At 43.3% G+C, this 19,457-nt stretch overlaps 1 protein-coding gene across 2 annotated transcripts in view; it reads left to right on the top strand.

Annotated features, from left to right (window-relative positions):
- The window catches only part of CCDC18 (coiled-coil domain containing 18), a 282,822-nt gene that overhangs the window by 228,153 nt on the left and 35,212 nt on the right, over positions 1 to 19,457 (top strand). For both annotated transcript variants that reach the window (XM_033915992.1, XM_033915991.1), the window contains 3 exons: positions 4,514 to 4,613; positions 6,379 to 6,495; positions 18,133 to 18,276. In XM_033915992.1, the coding sequence (XP_033771883.1) occupies positions 4,514 to 4,613; positions 6,379 to 6,495; positions 18,133 to 18,276 (361 nt within the window). The remainder of the gene's footprint in view (positions 1 to 4,513; positions 4,614 to 6,378; positions 6,496 to 18,132; positions 18,277 to 19,457) is intronic.

Raw genomic sequence — 19,457 nt, 5'->3', positions numbered from 1 at the left:
GTATTTTAATTGTTGGACTTAGTGTGTATGATACTGAATTAATCTTGATTATTGGTTCTAGAGGGATTTTTGAGACAAAACAAACATTTTTTTAGTTTTATCCTGATTTAATTTTAATTTAAATTCCCGCATCCAGGACTCCATCAGAAGCAATACCGGCTTGATAAGTTGATACTGTTGGGTAAATCTCCACAGCATGGGATGACTATTGTGATATCATCTGCATAGCTGAAGAGCTTTAAACCCATATTACTCAATGATTAGCCCAGTGAAGAAAGATATACATTAAAAAATGTAGGAGAGAGTGGAGAGCCCGGTGGGACTCCGCAAGAGTTTTTCCAAATAATAGAAGATGTATCATTAAATCTAACCTGATAAAGTCTTGATTCGAAAAACCCTTTGGACCATGTAAGGACTTTGCCCAGAATTTCCAAGGCATCTAGCGATTCCAACAATTTAAGATGGTCTACAAGATTGAAGGTGCTACTTAAATCAAATTGGAGTACTAAAGCATTAATATCCCTGCTCAAAAGGCTGTTCTCAAGTGATCAAGTAGAGTAGCTAATACGTCTCTGTACTAAAATGAGATCTGAAACCTGATTGAGAATCATGTAACAAGGTATGATGCTCCAGATATTTTGTTAATTGCATTTGCACCAGCCTCTCCATGATCTTTACAAAAAAAGGGATGGACGCTATTGGTCGGTAGTTTGATGGCAAAGTGATTGATTCCTTATTATTTTAATGATTGGGGTAATGATTATATTGCCCTCTTCCATTCTAACACTTTTAGTTTGAATCTTGGAGGTGCACAGGACATAAGATTAGCAGGACAGAAATCCAACATGCAGTAAGATGTAGAATACCTGCAAAAATGTTTAGTGAAGTCTACCCAATCTGGGTTGTCAAAAATGGACCATATTAAATCTGCAGGAACTTCATCCTGGACCCTGCGCAAACAGTCTCTGATGTTCCCCAGGCATGACAAACGTGAGGTTCGTAAACCCATAATTTTAGAACTGAAGAATATGGCTAGATCATTTGCAGTGGTAGTGGCAGTTGGGATACTTATAGATTGCTTGAGAGTTCTGGTTAACAGAGAATATACTGTATATACTTTGGAGGAAAGGCAGGAGAGGGGAGATATACAACTGGATCTGACCGCAGCATATGACCTGGTAGACCATAACATCCTACTGCAAATTTTGGACACAATCGGTATCACTGATAAGGTATACTCATGGTTTGAAGGATTCCTAAAATCCAGAACCTACAGAGTAAAGTCGGACAAAGAAAAATCAGAACCCTGGTTCAACCCCTGCAGCGTACCCCAAGGATCCCCACTATCCCCTACTCTCTTCAACCTCTATACTGTCTCCCTCGGCACCTGCCTGGACAAACAGCTATGCAGACGACATCACCATTCTCATACCTTTTGATCAACCCAAGCCCTCTGACATACACACTACACCGAACACTAGAAACAGTAGTAACATGGATGAAAGATCATAAACTGAAGCTGAACCCAGACAAAACAAAATTCATCCTCCTCTAAAATAACAAAGTCCCAACCATAACCAATTTAGAAATTAACTCAATCAATTACCCCATTCAACCCAACCTAAAACTACTAGGAATGACGATAGATAGATGCTGCACTATGCAACCACAAATCAATAAAACAATACAGAAATCATTTGCAGTTATGAGAAACCTAAGACAAGTTTGAAAATTATTTGATAGAACACAATTCCAGATCGTAGTACAATCCCTAGTCCTAGGTCTTTTAGACTATTGCAACATTCTCTACCTTCCCTGCCCAGCAATAATGATAAAACAACTACAAATAATCCTAAACAAAGCACTGAGACTTATCTATTCATTGAAGAAACACAACCACATCACAGAGGCATACCTCAACTCACACTGGCTTCCAATTCCGGCAAGATTACTATTCAAATTCTACTGTCTACTATTTAAAACCATAAACGGCGACAGCCCAACCTACCTGAACAACCGCCTTATCCAAACTATATCAACTAGACATAGGAAAACCCACACTCCATTCACGCACCCTCCAATCAAAGAAGTCAAACGGAAAAAACTATGTGATGGCCTCCTAGCCACACAAGCAGCAAAATTCAACAACCAAATCTCCAATCTACTAATTATGACCCCAGACTATAAAACATTCAGAAAAGAAATAGATTCTACTTTTCAAGAAATTCATGCAAACGACTTAATACCATTTGCTCCTTCCTACTTCCCAATACCTTCCCGATTCCCCAAAGCAACTTCATCTACTCTTTATCTCCTCTAGAAATTACCAGATATCTTCCTGTAAAACGTTTTTTGTAATTCTTTTGTAATCCGCCTTGAACCGCAAGGCAATGGCAGAATAGAAATCTCTAATGTAATGTAATAATTATGTGGCATAAATACACACAAAGCGAGTCTCTTTCATTTGAAAGTAGCTCCAGAATGAGAGGGCATAGAATGAAGCTAAGAGGTGATAGGCTCAGGAGTAATCTAAGGCAGATCAGTGGAATAGAGGTGATGGAGACAGACTGTTTCTGAATTGAAGAAAGTGTGGGACAGGCATGTGGGATCTCTTAGGGAGAGGAGGAAATAGTGAATGCTGTGGATGGGCAGACTGGATGGGCTATTTTGGCCTTTATCTGCTCTCATGTTTCTATGTTCTATGTTTCTGGAGTTGTCCTCCAAAGAACCATGGGGATTGGAGTGTTTTCCGACCCTCGTCATGCAGAATGAAGTGTCTCTTCTGTACCCCAACCTCCTGTCTTTGGCCTTCATGATCCAGATGTTAAGAGCCTAGAATTTCATATCTTGAATCTGTCCAAGAGTATCTCCAGAATCCAGATTCCACTAAGAGATGTTCCTTTAAATGGAGGAGGTTTGCAATCTGGTGTGAGGGCAAGGCCTTAGATCCTCTTAGTTGTCCCACACCAAAATTGCTTGCCTCCTACATGCTTGTGAGTCTAGTTTGAAAACCAACTCTGTAAGTGCACTCCTCAGTATAATCAGTGCTTACCATCTCCATGTAGAGAGTAAGACCATATCCATACAGCCTTTTGTTCAATTTATGAGAGGTTTGCTGCTATCAAAGCCCCCAGTTAAACCTCCTGCTATGTCATGGGATCTCAACATCATTCTTATCTAGTTGATGAAAGCTCCTTTTGAGAAACTTGACTTGTCACTTGAAGTATCTGACCTGGAAAGTGGTGGTTATGATGGCGGCACTTCAGCTCACAGAGCCATTGAGCTTCAGGCCCAAAGTTTCATCAAAACACAGTCATTTTTCACATGCATTCTAAGTTACTTCCTAAGGTAACATTGAACTTCCATCTTAACCAGTCAAATGTTTTGCAATATTCTTCCCAAAATCTTGTGCTTATCCTGGCAAAAGCATACTGCATATCTTAGACTGCTAGTGAGCCTAAGTCTTCTAACGGGAGTGGATTAAAGCCTATAGACAGACCATCAAGCTTTTTGTTTCTTTTGATCCAAACAGGATGGAGGTAGCCATTATCAAACCCACACTTTCAATTGACTAGCAAATTGCATCTTCAATGCTTATGCCTAGGCTGGGCTTACTCTGGAGGGTCATCATGGCTACATTGGTAGCTCACTTGAGCTAAGCTTCCATCGAGGAGATATGCAAAACTGCGATGTGGTCTTCAGTCCATACAATTCACTTCTTACTACTGCCTTGAGCCGGATACCCGATGTTCAGTCAACATTCTTCATCCAGATTCTCAGTTCCACAGTGTTTGGTTGGTTTTTTTATTTTATTTTGTGGGCTGTATTAGTCTTTGCTTTTGTTTTTGCTTCAGACAAACAGTCCTACAGAATTTATTTAGAGTCTAGAATCCAACACCACTCTCCTAGTTTCAATTTTGTTCTGTTCCAGGCTGCAACTTCATAACCAATTTGTTGTATATACTGTAGTTTCAGTTTAATTGACTTTAAGACTTCAATGTTTTTGAGTCTCTATTGTCCTACTATTATTGTTTTCAGTGAGCCTGGTAGCTAGAGATTCCTGCTTGTCCTTAGAAAAAGCAAATTTACCTGTAACAGGTTTTCTCCAAGGACAGCAGGCCAAGTATTCTTCCCTAGGAGTTGTCTTCTTCAGCTTAGTCATTTGAATGAGGAACTCACGCTCGTGTGTTAGGCCAGAAGGCACTTGTTCATGTGTGGTGGGATGTTACCAGAACCTAAAGCAATACACACCAGGCAGCATCTGCACCGGACTCCATTGGATGACATCATCCACATTTGAAAATACTCGGCCTACTGTTGTTTGGAGAACACCTGCTACAAGTGAGTAACTTCGCTTTAACTGCAAAGAATAAAAAAAATTGAACCTGAAAATTTTGTGATTGGTACAGTCAGAGACAATAATAAGAAATGGTCTTTATATACATCATATATTCTCAATATTTACTTTGCTCAAGGAGAGAGAAAAAAAAATGTGTTTTTTCTTTAATTTTAGAAAATACAAGAGTGAGCTTGAAGACAAAGACCATGAACTCACAGATATGAACCAGGCACTGAAAGAGAGGAACTGGGAGTTAAAGCAAAGAGCAGTCCAGGTTGGAGATTCAATCAGAGAGCACAAATAACAAGTATTAAAGGAAGCAGAAAAAAATGACTGTAACAGACAAACATAAAGGTAGTTCATCAACAATCTAGTTCTTTGAGTGAAAGATCTCAAAAAAGGTGTCACGAGATTAATTCCATGAAGCTTATGAGTGTCCCCCGTTCATGGAAAATAAAATGTAGTACTCTACAGAAACATTGTAGATGAACCACCTTTATGCTTGCCTCCTGAATATGCGGTTTAAATCAAGTCATTCTGTTTTATAATTCCTTCAATAAAATGCTATGTGGGTCTTGTCTATTTTGCTATTTATTAATTTGCTGGTTTTTAATATTCTGCTGACTGAGTCCTATTTAAAATAAATAATGCAAGAGCTAAAATTGCTTAATGCACTGCTCTCTAAACAAAATGTGTCCCCTGTGTTTTTGTGCCATACTTCAGAAGTGGACTTGTTTTCAAAAGCCCATGCTTAAATAAACAAGCAAGTAGTAATGAAAACTAGTAATCAGTTACAAATATTGCTGGTATGTTACTATTTTTCAGATTCTGAAGCAACTATTCCACAGTCCCCTTGAACTTAAAGGAGCAAGCAAGCTAGCAAGTCGCAATTTACCTTATCCTCTATGGATCTCTGTGTACTTTGATATCACATTTTGCATAAGTAAATGTGAACTATGAAATTTTCAATTTTTCAGGCTTCTAAGCTTTTTAGATGAATTGAAGAACTTAAATTTAAAAATAAAACATGGATAAATTGAGTATCCCATATTGTCAGTTTTCTATACTTAAGTGCCTTTTTGAAATGCTGCACAGCACATAAAGGTATCACATATTTAGTTATTTATTTGAGGTTCTGATAAAAGGCATTAAGGGCTCCTTTTACTAAGGTACGTTAGGTCCTTAGTGTGCGGAATAGCGCGCGATTAATTGCTGCGTGTGCTAGACCTTAACGCCAGCATTGAGCTGGCATTATTCTAGAAGCGTACCGCGTGGTGTAGCGCACGGTAATTTCATGCATGCGCTAAAAACGCACCTTAGTAAAAGGAGCCCTAAGACTAGGGTACTCAACTTTCAAGCAGTTTTTTTTTTCTTTTTATGCTTCCAAACAAAGCATGTCTTTATGTTTTTCTCATAAGTGTGGTATCATGAATATCTTACAGAATTTCCCAGGTTTCTGTCAAATATCTTCCATTATTAGGATACCTATATACAATAGTTAAAACAGTAGCATACAGTACCATCAAAGTCTGTCTCAAAGCTGTTTTTGACTGAATAGAATATAAACTTAAGACTGGGGCATTGCTATTTTCAGGTACATTCCTTAGAGCTCATCTTTAGGTGGCCATGTGTCATCATTTGAACTTGTCATGGCATTATCCTCTAGATCCCCAACTGAGACTTGCATTATTGCAATAAACTATGAAATAATGTTTTGTGTATTTCTTTGGGTGTACTTGCAGTGATTTTGAGTTGGCATTGACTCCTCAGAAAATGCTGACTGCTCTAAGGACATTATGTACCAGTAAGCTGACTTTGTTCCAGTGTGTTAAAGATCTTTTGACATGTGTTACTGATGTCAGTGTAAGCTACAAAATTGTTGAGACAAGATACTATCTGCTTCCCAGGCCTTGCCCTACACATGAATCATCCTAAAAATATAAGAGAAGAAATCAATAAGCAAGGAACTACTGAAATGAATATCATTCTTTGGTATCATAGATGAGGAAGAAACATTCTTTTCTTGCTGTACTTTGTAGGTAACACAACTGGACATGACTGTTCGAGAGCACAGAGGAGAATTGGAACAAAAAGTAGTTAGATTGGAAGGAGCATTGGAGAAATCTGAGTTAGAAGTAAAGGACAGTAAAAAGCAGGTTAGTTAACATCTAAATAAGGTGCCTTTACAGTGCTTAGATTTAACTAAACTTACCAGATTCCCTTTGTCAGACAGAATTAATGTACTGGTACGGTTGAAATACTTCTGGTTTCTGGTTTGTTTGTTTATTAGGATTTATTTACCACCTTTCTGAAGACATTCATGCAAGGTAATGCACAACAAGTATAACTGTCTATCACCTTATGAAGAAGGAAGAAGGACTGGCCACAGCATAAATGATGAACAACAGTACGGGTAGTCAAATCACAAGAAAAAGTTACTTGATGACCTGACATGTCATTAGCTTTGCCTGCATCACTGGTCTTTTCTAAATGAAGTGCTGAATGTGAGAAATAGTATTTTCAGTGGCAAGTTCAAACAACAATAAATACTTAAAGCAATAAAAAGCATTCAGAACTGCTATCTGGTAATAGGCCCCTTGGCATGTTCCATTTAGTGGATGTGGGGTGAATAGCTTACATAAATAGGTCATGAGACAATATCTACTAGAAGCTAATTTAAAAAATGTTCTTGTACAACCCCACTCTATTCCTGAATAAACGGATAATCAATCTCATCTCACGAGATCTTTTATAGGAAGCTTCATTTTCATACTTTTGCTCTTCCTCTCTTACCTTTGGACTGCCATCTAGCTCCCAGTTGTCTTCTACAAGCGAGAGATCGCAGAGGTGCAGAGTCTGCTTTCAGGGAGTTGGCTGCTTTGCAGTGCACCCACCTGGACAGCCTGCATTCACAGTTCAGGAGCTCAGGGACCATTCCCTTGAAAGCATAGCTCACCCCAGGTTCATCCACTAATGGGTTTGAGCGCAGGCTCCATGGCAGTTTATCCAGGATCAGGGCCGACTGCATCTTCCACCAGTTAATGTGTGTGGCTTCCAGGAGGGGTGGAGGTCTCCGGCCGGTACATTGGGCTTGAGATGCAGTCAGAAGAAACAGGCAGTCCAGGTTCCAGGCTTCTTGTGGCAGAGGATCTCCTTGTAAGCTGTTATAGCTTCCATCTTGCAGCTCCCAGCACACAGCATGGCACAGAGAACAGGCTGACAGCTGTGAGATCAATTTGGGGGTGAGGGGTCTCCAAAATTGGGTGACTCAAGACGGTGTTTTTGGAGCCATTACCTCTGCCTGTGTTTGAGATTCAGGCTTTATCCTACAATGATCCCATTCTTCATATTATGTAGTCATGCGTGACCTTGCGCACAGTTCCCTCTTTCTTGCCAGACATAGTTTCTGCACTCAACATCAATCAGGAGGTGCGTTGGCTAGCCTAGACACCCTCAAGTTTGAGTAAACATGACAGAGTGTTAAAATCTCCGGATGTGTGCATGCTTTTGTTGAGATGATTGGAAGTGATGAACAAATTTCATTTGTCCAATGACCTCTTCGTGCTGGTCGGAGCAATGTCAAAGGCCACCGTTTCCAGGTGGATCCGGATGGCCATTTCATGCCCATATTATAGCTGGAAAGCAGCCTCCTATTTGGTGAAGGCTTCCTCTTGGGCAAAATCTTCAGCAGTTTCTCCAGAAGAGATTTGTAGAACCCTCCATTTGGTCTTCTCTGCATTCATTCACAAAGTTTTACAGGATGGATGTGGTGGTCAAGTGGGATTCTGCATTTAGATCACATATCCTAGTAGCTGGCTCATCAATCCCACCCCAAGTTTGAGGAACTGCTCTGTACATCCCATTTGTTCAGGAATAGAGTGGGGTTGTACAAGAAGGAAAGATTAGGTTCTTATCTTGGTAGTTTTCGTTCTTGTAAACATTACATTTATCCTACCAATACCTTTCAGTTCTAGGCGGTTTACAAGAATTGGCCTGGGCATTCCCAGGGAGATTATAAGGTTTATAGATATAGTATGTGTCGGGATCTGGGGAGGGTCGATATGTAAACCCATACTCTATTCCTGAAGGCCACCCAGGAATTTTGATTCACCAGTTGTCTACCTCAATATGTAAGGAGGACTTCTTGTTTATTTGACTAGCCTTACCAAGATTGCCATATACAAATATTGCATGCTTTATTCCAGGGGGTCTCTCAATATGTCCCCATGCTGTTAGCACAGGCTGAGTCTCATTGTTTCATTGTTTAAAAAAATGTTTGATTATTGTGATGATTATTGATATGAGCAGATTAGACTTGTTTCTCGGGGAGTTTCCCTGTACCCCGTCCATCTTTTGAGTCCTCTACAGGAATAACTGTCTGCTTTGTCACACATTGGAAGTTGGAGGGCAGTCCAGAGATAAGAGAGGAGGAGCAAAACTATCTATACAAATAAAAGCTTCCTACAAGAGATCTTGCGAGATGGGATTGACTACCCGTTTGTTCAGGAATAGAGTGTGGGTTTATAAGAAAGAAGATTACCAAGGTAAGATCCTAATCTTTGCTTGTTAGTCCAATAAAAAAAGGTTTCACCTTATTTCTTCTGTTTTGTTTTATTTCTATATTAATTCATAGTTTGACTTGAATGGTTTATTGGGTATTGGGTACATAAGCTATATTTATTAGCGATTTGCACTTTTGCACATCTTAAGGACCAGATTTCTCACCTGACTCACTAAGCCAGAAGGTGGAAATTATAATCTTTCCTTTTCATATAAGCAATGGTTGACCTAAGAGTGCATACATAATAATGGGTTTAAGGAGCGTTCTTCCATTAAGAAATTACCTTAACCATATCTTGTGGCAACAAATTCCATAGCTTAATCTTTTTGCTGAGTGAAAAAAAATTGCTTTTTCTGATTTGTTTTAAATATCCTATCAGTTTCATGGAGGTTTTCATCATCTTAATGCTATTTTTTAGTTTCAACATTTTTTTTTTTTTACAAAAAGCATAATTATAGAAAATGAAAGAACAGTGAAAATGCTACAGAAGAAATATATTTTTTTTACAATGAAAAAAGTAAATAATTTCATCCATACCTCAGGAATGGGCAGATGAAAACATGTTTGAGAATTAGAAAATCTAGGTACTGTAAATAATAACAGCAAGGGTCAAGAAAAATTGTAATTTTATCTACTCTTATTACTCCAATTAACTTCGAAACATCAGAAAAAAGATTACAGTATTCAGTAAATTATTCTGAAGAACAGATTTATCCAGAAATGAACCTAAATTGGTAGGATCTATGGAAATATATCCTTGTCCTTTTGTAATCAGATATTTACAGGAGAATCTGAGGAAAAAAGTAGCTCCTACTGCTACAACTGTAGGTTTTAGTTGTAGGAATTGCTTCCTATGAAGCTGCATTTGTCTGACTACATCAGGAAATATAGGGCTCCTTTTACAAAGGTGCGCTAGTGTTTTTAGCGCACGCACAAGATTAGTGCGTGCTATAGCGTGCGCTAGCCGAAAAACTACCGCCTGCTTAAAAGGAGGCAGTAGCGGCTAGCGCAAGCTAAAACCCCTAGTGCACCTTTGTAAAAGGAGCCCATAGTAATTTGTTGACCACAAAAGTGAACATTTTTCTTTGAGAAATACAATTTCAAAACAGCATTCTTTTCTACCTCAGAATGAAAAGTGGCACATGTAATAATTAAGTCCTGAAATGACCCCAAAATTTAGGAAGAAACACTTCTCCACAGAATACAAGCAAGAAACAATGGAGGCAAAGATGGCATACAAAAGTTTATTCTTTGAAAAAAAGACCTGACAGGAATTGTGTTTTGGCCTGAATATCTGAGATGTATCAATATTCAAGACTAACAATAATAGAAATGTTGATGCACACGCCCTAAAACACTCTTTCTTCATTAACAAACTACAAATGAGAATCAGTACATGAGAACCGATGCAGTGTTGCTCCAGCCAAGTAACCTCACAATAAGAATTCATGTACAAAACAGTCAAAAATTGAGATACATCTAAACTTATCAGGAGAAGCTATCTGATCTAAATTACCCTCCTTTAAAATTTTTTTAGATACTTTCAAGAGTTTGAAAGGGTTAACAACTATTCCTTGTTTATTTGCTTCACCCTGTAATTTTATAGGCTGCTCCTTGTGACCCTGGGCAAGTCACTTAATCCCCCACTGCCCCACTGCCTCAGATAGAGTGTGAGCCCACCGGGACAGAGAGGGGAAAATGCTTGAATACCTGAATGTAAACCACTTAGACTATAAGTGGTATATAAATACAATAAATAAATTATCTTCTCTCATCCATCTCTTCTCCAAGCTGAAGAGTCATAATCTGTTTAACCACTCTGTCCCCTTTGAGTTGCCTCCTTTGTATCTTTTAAAAGAGCATAGCATATATGAGGTTCTCTACAGGGTGAAGTCAGGGGTCTATCTAGCCCAATATCCTGTTTCCAACAATAGCTAGTCCAGGTCACAACTATGTGGTAGAGTCTAAAAAAGTAGCAAGAGTCCATGCTACTTAACCCCAGGGATAAACAGTGGTTTTCCCTAGGTCTATACCTTAATAATAGTTTATAAGTTTTTCCTCCAGGAATTTGTATAAATCTTTATAAATCCAGCTACATCAGTGGTCTCAAACTTGCGGCCCGGGGGCCACATGTGGCCCGCCAGGTACTATTTTGAGGCCTTCGGTATGGTTTTTCATAATCACAAAAGTAAAATAAAACAGTTTCTTGATCATATGTCTCTTTAGCTATAAATTACAATATTATTATTAAGACTTAGCCAAAAGGAAAGATTTATACACTATAAGAGTTTTACCTCATGCAAAATTATCATTTCTTAATAAGATGAGGTCCTCCAGGTACCTACAAATCCAAAATGTGGCCCTGCAAAGGGTTTGAGTTTGAGACCACTGAGCTACATTAACTGCTTTAACACTTGCTCTGACAATGAGATCCAAAGCTTACCTATTTGTTGAATGAAAAAAAATATTTCTCCTATTTATTTTAAATGTGCTGCTGTGCAACTTCATGGAGTGTCCCCTAATCTTTGTACTTTTTGAAAACATAAACAATTTACCCATTCATTTACCCATTCAATTCAGGATTTTATAGATCTCTATCATATCTTCCTTCAGCCTTCTCCTCTTCAAGCTGAAGAACTGTAATCTCTTTAGCGCTTCCTCCTATGAGAATTGTTCCATCTTAATCATTTCCAGTTCCACTACATCTTTTTAGAGATGTGGTCAAAATTGTACACAGTACGCAAGATATGGTCTCACCATGGAATGATACAGAGCCATTATGATATTATGTGCTTTATTCTCTATTCTTTTTGTAATAATTCCTAACATTTTGTTTGCTCTTTTGGCTTTCACCGCACATTGAGCAAAAGATTCAAGTGTATTGTCCACAATAACACCTAAATCATTTCCATGATGATATTGTAAACTACCATGTAATGCTACATTTAAAAGTAAATATGAGAAATGAAGAACATTGTAGTGTAGGTTTGATCTTCAAAGATGGTTGATTAGGCTTAACAGATTTTTAATAGGCTAAGGAAAAGCAAATTGGTTATGATGAGTTCAAAGCTTATAAAAGTTTCACCAGGAAGTAGTAGTATTTTTTTAAATAACATGTCAAAAAAAACCTGGATCTTTTCTAAAGAAAATGTCTAACTTCTTTAAAATAATTGCTATTGGATAAATTATCCTCAGATTCATACTGAAATGAAACTATGATATGAGGTATGAAATAATAAAATAAATGATGACTTCACTGGAACTGTTTTTCACTTTTTTTAGGGGGGAGGGGCATAGTTATTATCCCAGGACAAGCAGGCAGGTATTCTCACTAGTGGGTGATGTCATCCGACAGAGCCCCGATACGGACATCTTGCAAGCATGTCTTGCTTGAAGAAACTCAGAAGTTTCGAGATGCCCGCACCGCGCATGCGCCAGTGCCTTCCCGCCCGATGTACCGGGCGTGTCTCCTCAGTTCTTTTCTTTCCACGGAGCTGAGAAGTTTCACTTCATTCTGCGCTGACTGAATTTCAGTATATTTGCCTTCTTTACTACCGCGTTTTGTTGTTTATTTGATTTATTTCAATTTTAAGTTGTATTTAAAAAAAAAAAAAAAAAAGTTAAAATTATTTCTTCCGGCGGTTCGGCCGGGCCGGCCTCGTGGCTTAGGCCGAGCGCCTTCGACCTAGCGGCGACGATTTTCCGGCCTATGTCCCGGCCAATCACCGGTTTTAAAAAGTGCAGCAAGTGCCAGCGTGCGATTTCGTTGACGGACCCGCATCGACGCTGTCTTCAGTGTCTTGGTCCAGAACACGTTCCGAAATCGTGCCGGCCTTGTTCCACGCTCACTGCGCGATCGTTCAAACGGCGCTGCTTACTTTGGGAATCGATGTTTAAGATGGAGTCTGCTAAAGAGCCGTCTCCTTCAACTTCCTCTGCGGTTTCGCCAGTTCGTTCGAAGCCTGCATCGACAACCCCTGCATCTGGCATCGTGAAGCCGGCATCGTTCACTCCGACTTCTGCTTCCGGTTCAGCATCGGTGCCTGTCCCCGTCTCCTCGGCTCAGGTACCGCCTTCAACTGTCCCTCCGGTGGTCATCAAAGTGCCTAAAGCTAGCAAGCAGAAGCACTTGGCCACAAAGGAGCGCGAAGACCGTGCTGGAGGACCCCCTTTCGGTGCGGATCCCTCCATATCGGCTTCGCTGCGATCCCTGCTGGAAGCTCAGTTTGTCGAGCTTATGCAGTCTATGGGTCCCCGGCTTATCGCCTCCATTCAGGGTGACCTCCCGGTCTCGGTCCCGGGGGGCGGTCCGCCCCCTCCTCCTCCTCCTCGTCGTACGATCTCTGCTCGACGAGGAGGATCGGCGGAGGGCGGCGGGTGCTTCCAGGCGGGCTTCATTTGGTGATATGCCGCCTTTGGAGCCCATCACGTCCCCTCGACAGCAGAGTGCTGTGTCAGCCCCTGATAGTCGAAGTCCTGGGCATACTGCATCGCAGGAAGAGTTCTTCCGCACTCCATACCAGACCTGGGTGGCACTGCGTGAGTCCGCATCCTTACCACCTCTGCGATCCACTGCATCAAGTCCCATCCACTCCTTGGAGGCTTCGGGGGATCGTGCGATGCACAGAAGATCTCGCTCCCCATCCCGTCACCGGGAGGGGCATCGATCTCGACACTCATCTCGACCCTCCTCACGTCATTCGGAGGTGTCCCCGCAAAAGAAGATCCAGCGTATGGGATACTCCTCGTCAGATTTATCCCCGCCTGAGGGACCGGAGTATGAGGAACCATCTACCTCCTATTCTCCTTGCCGCTCTCAGCTCTCTCTGGATCCGGAGGCTTCCACTTCTTCTAGTCCGTCTCGCCGGCCGGCGCTGGCAGACCAACTATCTTTTTCATCCTTCCTTCGACAAATGGCGGATGATTTGGATGTGACGTTGGACACTGGTTCTCGATATTCTAAGGAGTATCTGGACACCATGCATTTACCTCACCCCCCAGCGGAGACGCTTCGCCTTCCTCTGCATAAACTGCTTGACCAGACTTTCATGCGTTGTTTTGAGACACCGTATTTCATTCCTGCAGTTCCCAGTAAATTGGATGCTCGATACCGCATCGTCCATCACAAGGGGTTTGAGGGGGCGCAACTTTCTCATCAGTCACTTCTGGTTGAGTCCTCCCTCAAACGATCTCATCCCTCCCAGGTTTACGCCTCAGTACCTCCGGGCCGTGAAGGGAGGACGATGGATAAATTTGGTAGACGTATCTACCAGAATTCGATGATGGCGACTCGAGTGCTCAATTATAATTTCTTCTTCTCTTCATATTTGGACTTTTTCTTGCCGGTGCTCCGCAAGTTCATCCCTTTTATCGATGCTCAAGCTCGATTCGAATTTGAAGAGGTGGTGGCGACCCTTTCTCAGTTACGCCTGCAGCTAATGCAATCCTCCTACGATGCCTTCGAACTCTCGGCACGTGCTGCGGCCTGTTCAGTCGCCATGCGTCGCCTGGCATGGCTTCGTAGCATTGATATGGATCCGAACCTCCAAGACAGACTTGCTAATGTGCCTTGTGCGGGGGCTGATCTGTTAGATGAGTCTATCGAGACTGTTACTAAAAAGCTTTCGGACCATGAGAAGTCCTTCCAGTCTATTCTGCGGCCTAAGCCTAAGCCTCAGCAGTCTCGTCCCTCTAGGCCGCCTCTGATTTACCAGCAGCGTTATCAGCCGAGACAGACTCCTCCTGCGAGACAGCCTGCAAAGAGACAGCCTCCTCAAAAGCCTCAGCAGAAGCCTCAGATGCCGGCTGCACCCAAGGCTACTCAGCCTTTTTGACTCTCTTCCAGGGAGCATAACCGACTTCGTTCTGTCTCCTCCCGTTTTTCCCATTGGGGGTCGTCTTCATCATTTTTGTCATCGATGGGAGACAATCACCACGGACCTCTGGGTCCTTACCATCGTAAGAGAGGGATACTCTCTTCATTTCCAACAGATCCCCCCGGACCACCCGCCAACTCGACGCAGACCGCTCTTCTTCTACAGGAGGCTCAAGCTCTTCTTCGGCTTCGGGCCGTCGAGCCGGTGCCATTAGATCAGCAAAACCGGGGGTTCTACTCCCGGTACTTTTTGGTTCCGAAGAAGACGGGCGATCTGCGTCCCATTTTGGACCTTCGAGTCCTCAACAAGTTTTTGGTCAAGGAGCGGTTCCGCATGCTGACCCTTGCTTCTCTCTATCCCCTCCTCGAGCAGAACGATTGGTTATGCTCTCTGGACCTCAAGGAGGTCTACACTCACATCCCGATTCATCCGGCCTCCCGCAAGTTTCTCAGATTTCGGGTGGGACATCTACATCTGCAGTATCGAGTGCTTCCAATCGGCCTGTCCTCGTCTCCCAGAGTCTTCACAAAGTGTCTGGTGGTGGTGGCCGCTGCACTCCGGAACATGGGTCTTCAGGTGTTTCCATACCTCGACGACTGGCTCATCAAGGCACCGTCGGCTCAAGAGGTCATTTCGGCGACCTTGACTACAATTTGTTTCCTGCAGAGTTTGGGCTTCGAGATCAACTTCCCCAAGTCACATCTTCAGCCCACCCAGTCTCTCCCCTTTATCGGGGCTGTTCTGGATACCATTCAACTTCGAGCATTCCTCCCTCCTCAACGCATGGATGCTCTCCTTCTACTCTGCCAGTCGGTGTCTTCTCGCCCGTCCATCTCAGCGAGACACATGATGGTCCTCTTGGGCCACATGGCATCTACCGTTCATGTGACGCCTTTTGCCAGACTACATCTCAGAATTCCTCAGTGGACACTGGCATCTCAGTGGACTCAGGTGTCCGACCCGTTGTCCCGTCACATTGCAGTCACTCCTGCTCTACGGCAGTCTCTTCTCTGGTGGATGACCTCTTCGAATCTATCCAGAGGTTTACTGTTTCACTCTCCTCCCCACCAGAAAGTTCTCACAACCGATTCATCGAACTATGCATGGGGGGCCCATCTGGATGGTCTTCGCACTCGGGGGTTCTGGACCAGTGCGGAACGACTCCATCAAATCAATCTTCTGGAGCTCAGGGCCATCTTCAATGCTCTCCAAGCTTTTCAGCATCTGCTTCACGACATGGTGGTCCTTATTCGCACAGACAATCAGGTCGCCATGTATTATGTCAACAAACAAGGGGGCACGGGCTCGGCCCCTCTTTGTCAGGAAGCTCTTCGAGTCTGGGATTGGGCGGTTCGTCACAACACCTTCCTCAGAGCTGTCTACATTCAGGGGAAAAACAACGTCTTAGCAGACAAATTGAGTCGTCTTCTCCAGCCTCATGAATGGACGCTCCATTCCAAACCCCTTCATCAGATCTTTGCTCAGTGGGGAACACCTCAGATAGACCTCTTTGCAGCCCCCCACAACTTCAAACTGCCTCAGTTTTGCTCCAGGATCTACACTCCTCTCCGCCTTGAGGCAGACGCCTTTCTACTGGAGTGGGGGAATCGCTTCCTATATGCGTTTCCTCCCTTTCCTCTCATTCAGAAGACTCTGGTCAAGTTGAGATCAGACCATGCCACCATGATTCTGATTGCTCCTCGGTGGCCCAGACAACCTTGGTACTCCCTTCTACTTCAACTGTGCAGCAGGGAGCCAGTACTTCTTCCAGTGTTTCCTTCACTACTTACTCAACATCAAGGTTCACTACTTCATCCCAACCTGCAGTCTCTCCACCTGACAGCTTGGTTCCTTTCAACATAACTCCTCACCAGTTCTCTCAAGCAGTGAGGGAGGTCTTGGAGGCTTCCAGGAAGCCTGCTACTCGACAATGCTATTCCCAAAAATGGACTAGATTCTCTTCCTGGTGTATTTCCAATGCCACGGAACCTCAGCGAGCTTCCCTATCTTCTGTATTGGACTATCTTCTACACCTGTCTCAGTCTGGTCTCAAGTCTACCTCTATACGAGTCCACCTGAGTGCTATTGCGGCTTTCCATCAGCCTCTACAGGGGAAACCTTTGTCTGCTCATCCTGTGGTTTCCAGATTTATGAAAGGACTTTTCCATGTCAACCCTCCTATCAAACCTCCTCCTGTGGTTTGGGATCTCAATGTTGTCCTGTCTCATCTTATGAAGCCTCCGTTTGAACCTCTCAACAAGGCTCCACTCAAGTATCTCACCTGGAAGGTGGTTTTTCTGGTGGCCCTCATGTCAGCTCGCCGGGTCAGTGAGCTTCAGGCCCTAGTGGCGGATCCACCGTTCACTGTATTCCATCATGACAAGGTGGTCCTTCGTACTCATCCAAAATTCTTGCCTAAAGTGGTCTCTGAATTTCACATCAACCAATCCATCGTGCTTCCAGTGTTCTTTCCAAAGCCTCATTCTCATCCTGGGGAATCTGCTTTGCACACTCTGGACTGCAAACGTGCTCTAGCTTTCTACTTGGATCGCACAAAGCCACACAGAATTGCTCCTCAACTTTTCGTCTCCTTTGATCCAAACAAGTTGGGACGACCTGTATCGAAGCGCACCATCTCTAACTGGATGGCGGCTTGTATCTCTTCCTGCTATGCCCAGGCTGGATTATCCCTTCCCTGTAAGGTCACAGCCCATAAGGTCAGAGCAATGGCAGCCTCTGTAGCCTTCCTCAGATCGACACCGATTGAGGAGATATGTAAGGCTGCCACTTGGTCCTCGGTTCATACATTCACCTCTCATTATTGTCTGGATACTTTCTCCAGACGGGATGGACAGTTTGGCCAAACAGTGTTACAAAATTTGTTCTCTTAAGTTGCCAACTCTCACCATCCCATTGGGGTTAGCTTGGAGGTCACCCACTAGTGAGAATACCTGCCTGCTTGTCCTGGGATAAAGCAATGTTACTTACTGTAACAGTTGTTATCCAGGGACAGCAGGCAGCTATTCTCACGTCCCACCCACCTCCCCTGGGTTGGCTTCTCAGGCTAGCTACCTGAACTGAGGAGACACGCCCGGTACATCGGGCGGGAAGGCACTGGCGCATGCGCGGTGCGGGCATCTCGAAACTTCTGAGTTTCTTCAAGCAAGACATGCTTGCAAGATGTCCGTATCGGGGCTCTGTCGGATGACATCACCCACTAGTGAGAATAGCTGCCTGCTGTCCCTGGATAACAACTGTTACGGTAAGTAACATTGCTTTATCTATATTAGAACTTTTTATCATGAGTCAAACCTTGCACTTTCATAACACACTTTCTTTTTCTTTTTCATATACAGCTAGAGAGCTTAGATGAAAAGTTTCAGAATACCAAAGATCAGCTTCATGACAAAGATTTTGAATTGCTCCAAAAGGATCAAGAATTAAATCAGCTAAGAAAGGAAATTGAAAGGAAACAACTAAAGATAGCTGACATTGAAAAAGTAAGACAGTGTGCAAAGTCGGTTTCTTTTTCCTGTTTGTTTTCGCAGTGATAACAGAAGGCTGATGTAAAGTCAGGAATATAGCATGCAAATTTAAATAAATCATCTGGGGTCAGATCTAGCTGTGTTCCTTAGAGATTTGTGAACTTTTGGTCTGTAATGTTTTGTAATAGTCAGTCTCCTGGTCTAGTTGTTATTACAGAACTTTAAAAGCCATAGAGGGGCATAATAAAAAAAGGTCTAAGTCCCCTTTTGGCCTAAGGTCTTAAACGTTGAGAGTAGAAGCAGGGAAAATGTCCATTATTTTAAAAAAAGTCCATAAGGAGGTTTTTAAAAAAAATAATGGCCTGCCTCTACGCTCAGCTGTTTAAACGCACAGACTACCACTATGTATAAACTTATACCATATAATCAACCTAAAAAAAGCCTAAGTCCCAAAGTCTGTCAAAAAGAACACCGGTTAAAGAATCCACCCCCACCAACGATCCCGGCAGGAGAGAGCCCAAGTCCTCCTGCCCCACGGCACCCCGAACCCCCGACTATGATCTGTGCAAGAGGGAGCCCAAGCCCTCTTGCCACGCGGCACCCCGAACCCCCCCTGCCGATTACGATTGGGCAGGAGGGAGCCCAAGCCCTCTTACCCTGCGGCACCCCCACCCACCGATTATGATGGGCAAGAGGGAGCCCAAGCCCTCTTGCCCCGCGGCACTCCCCCTGCCGATTACGATTGGGCAGGAGGGAGCCCAAGCTCTCCTGCCCGGTGAACCCCCTACCCCCACTAAGATATGGGCAAGAGGGATCCCAGGCCCTCCTGCCCTCGACACCCCCCCTCCCACGAACGCCCCCCTTGATCACTCCCCTGCCGACCCCTTGACCCCCTCACCCCCAATCCCCCTCCCCATACCTTAAAATCATTGGCAGTCTGTATGGCAGGCCAGCCATCCCAGGAATGGCTGGCCTTAGGGCCTGATTGGCCCAGGCGGCTCAAACCCCACCCACAGAGTTTAAAAAAGTAACAAGAGTCTGGGCCTGGGCCTGGGCCCACCGGAATCGGCCCAGTAGTCTTAGGCCCTTTCTGTGGGTGGGGCCTTAGGCACATGGGGCCCATTATGCCCATTAGTGGTTGGTAGATTGGTTTTTCCCTCGCCATTGTGACTGAGGCTTTTTCTTTCGCAAGCAAG

The sequence above is a fragment of the Geotrypetes seraphini genome, chromosome 12 (genome assembly GCF_902459505.1).
Source record: "Geotrypetes seraphini chromosome 12, aGeoSer1.1, whole genome shotgun sequence".
In the NCBI taxonomy this organism is placed as follows: Eukaryota; Metazoa; Chordata; class Amphibia; order Gymnophiona; family Dermophiidae; genus Geotrypetes; species Geotrypetes seraphini.
This window is presented reverse-complemented; position numbering and strand designations above follow the sequence as displayed.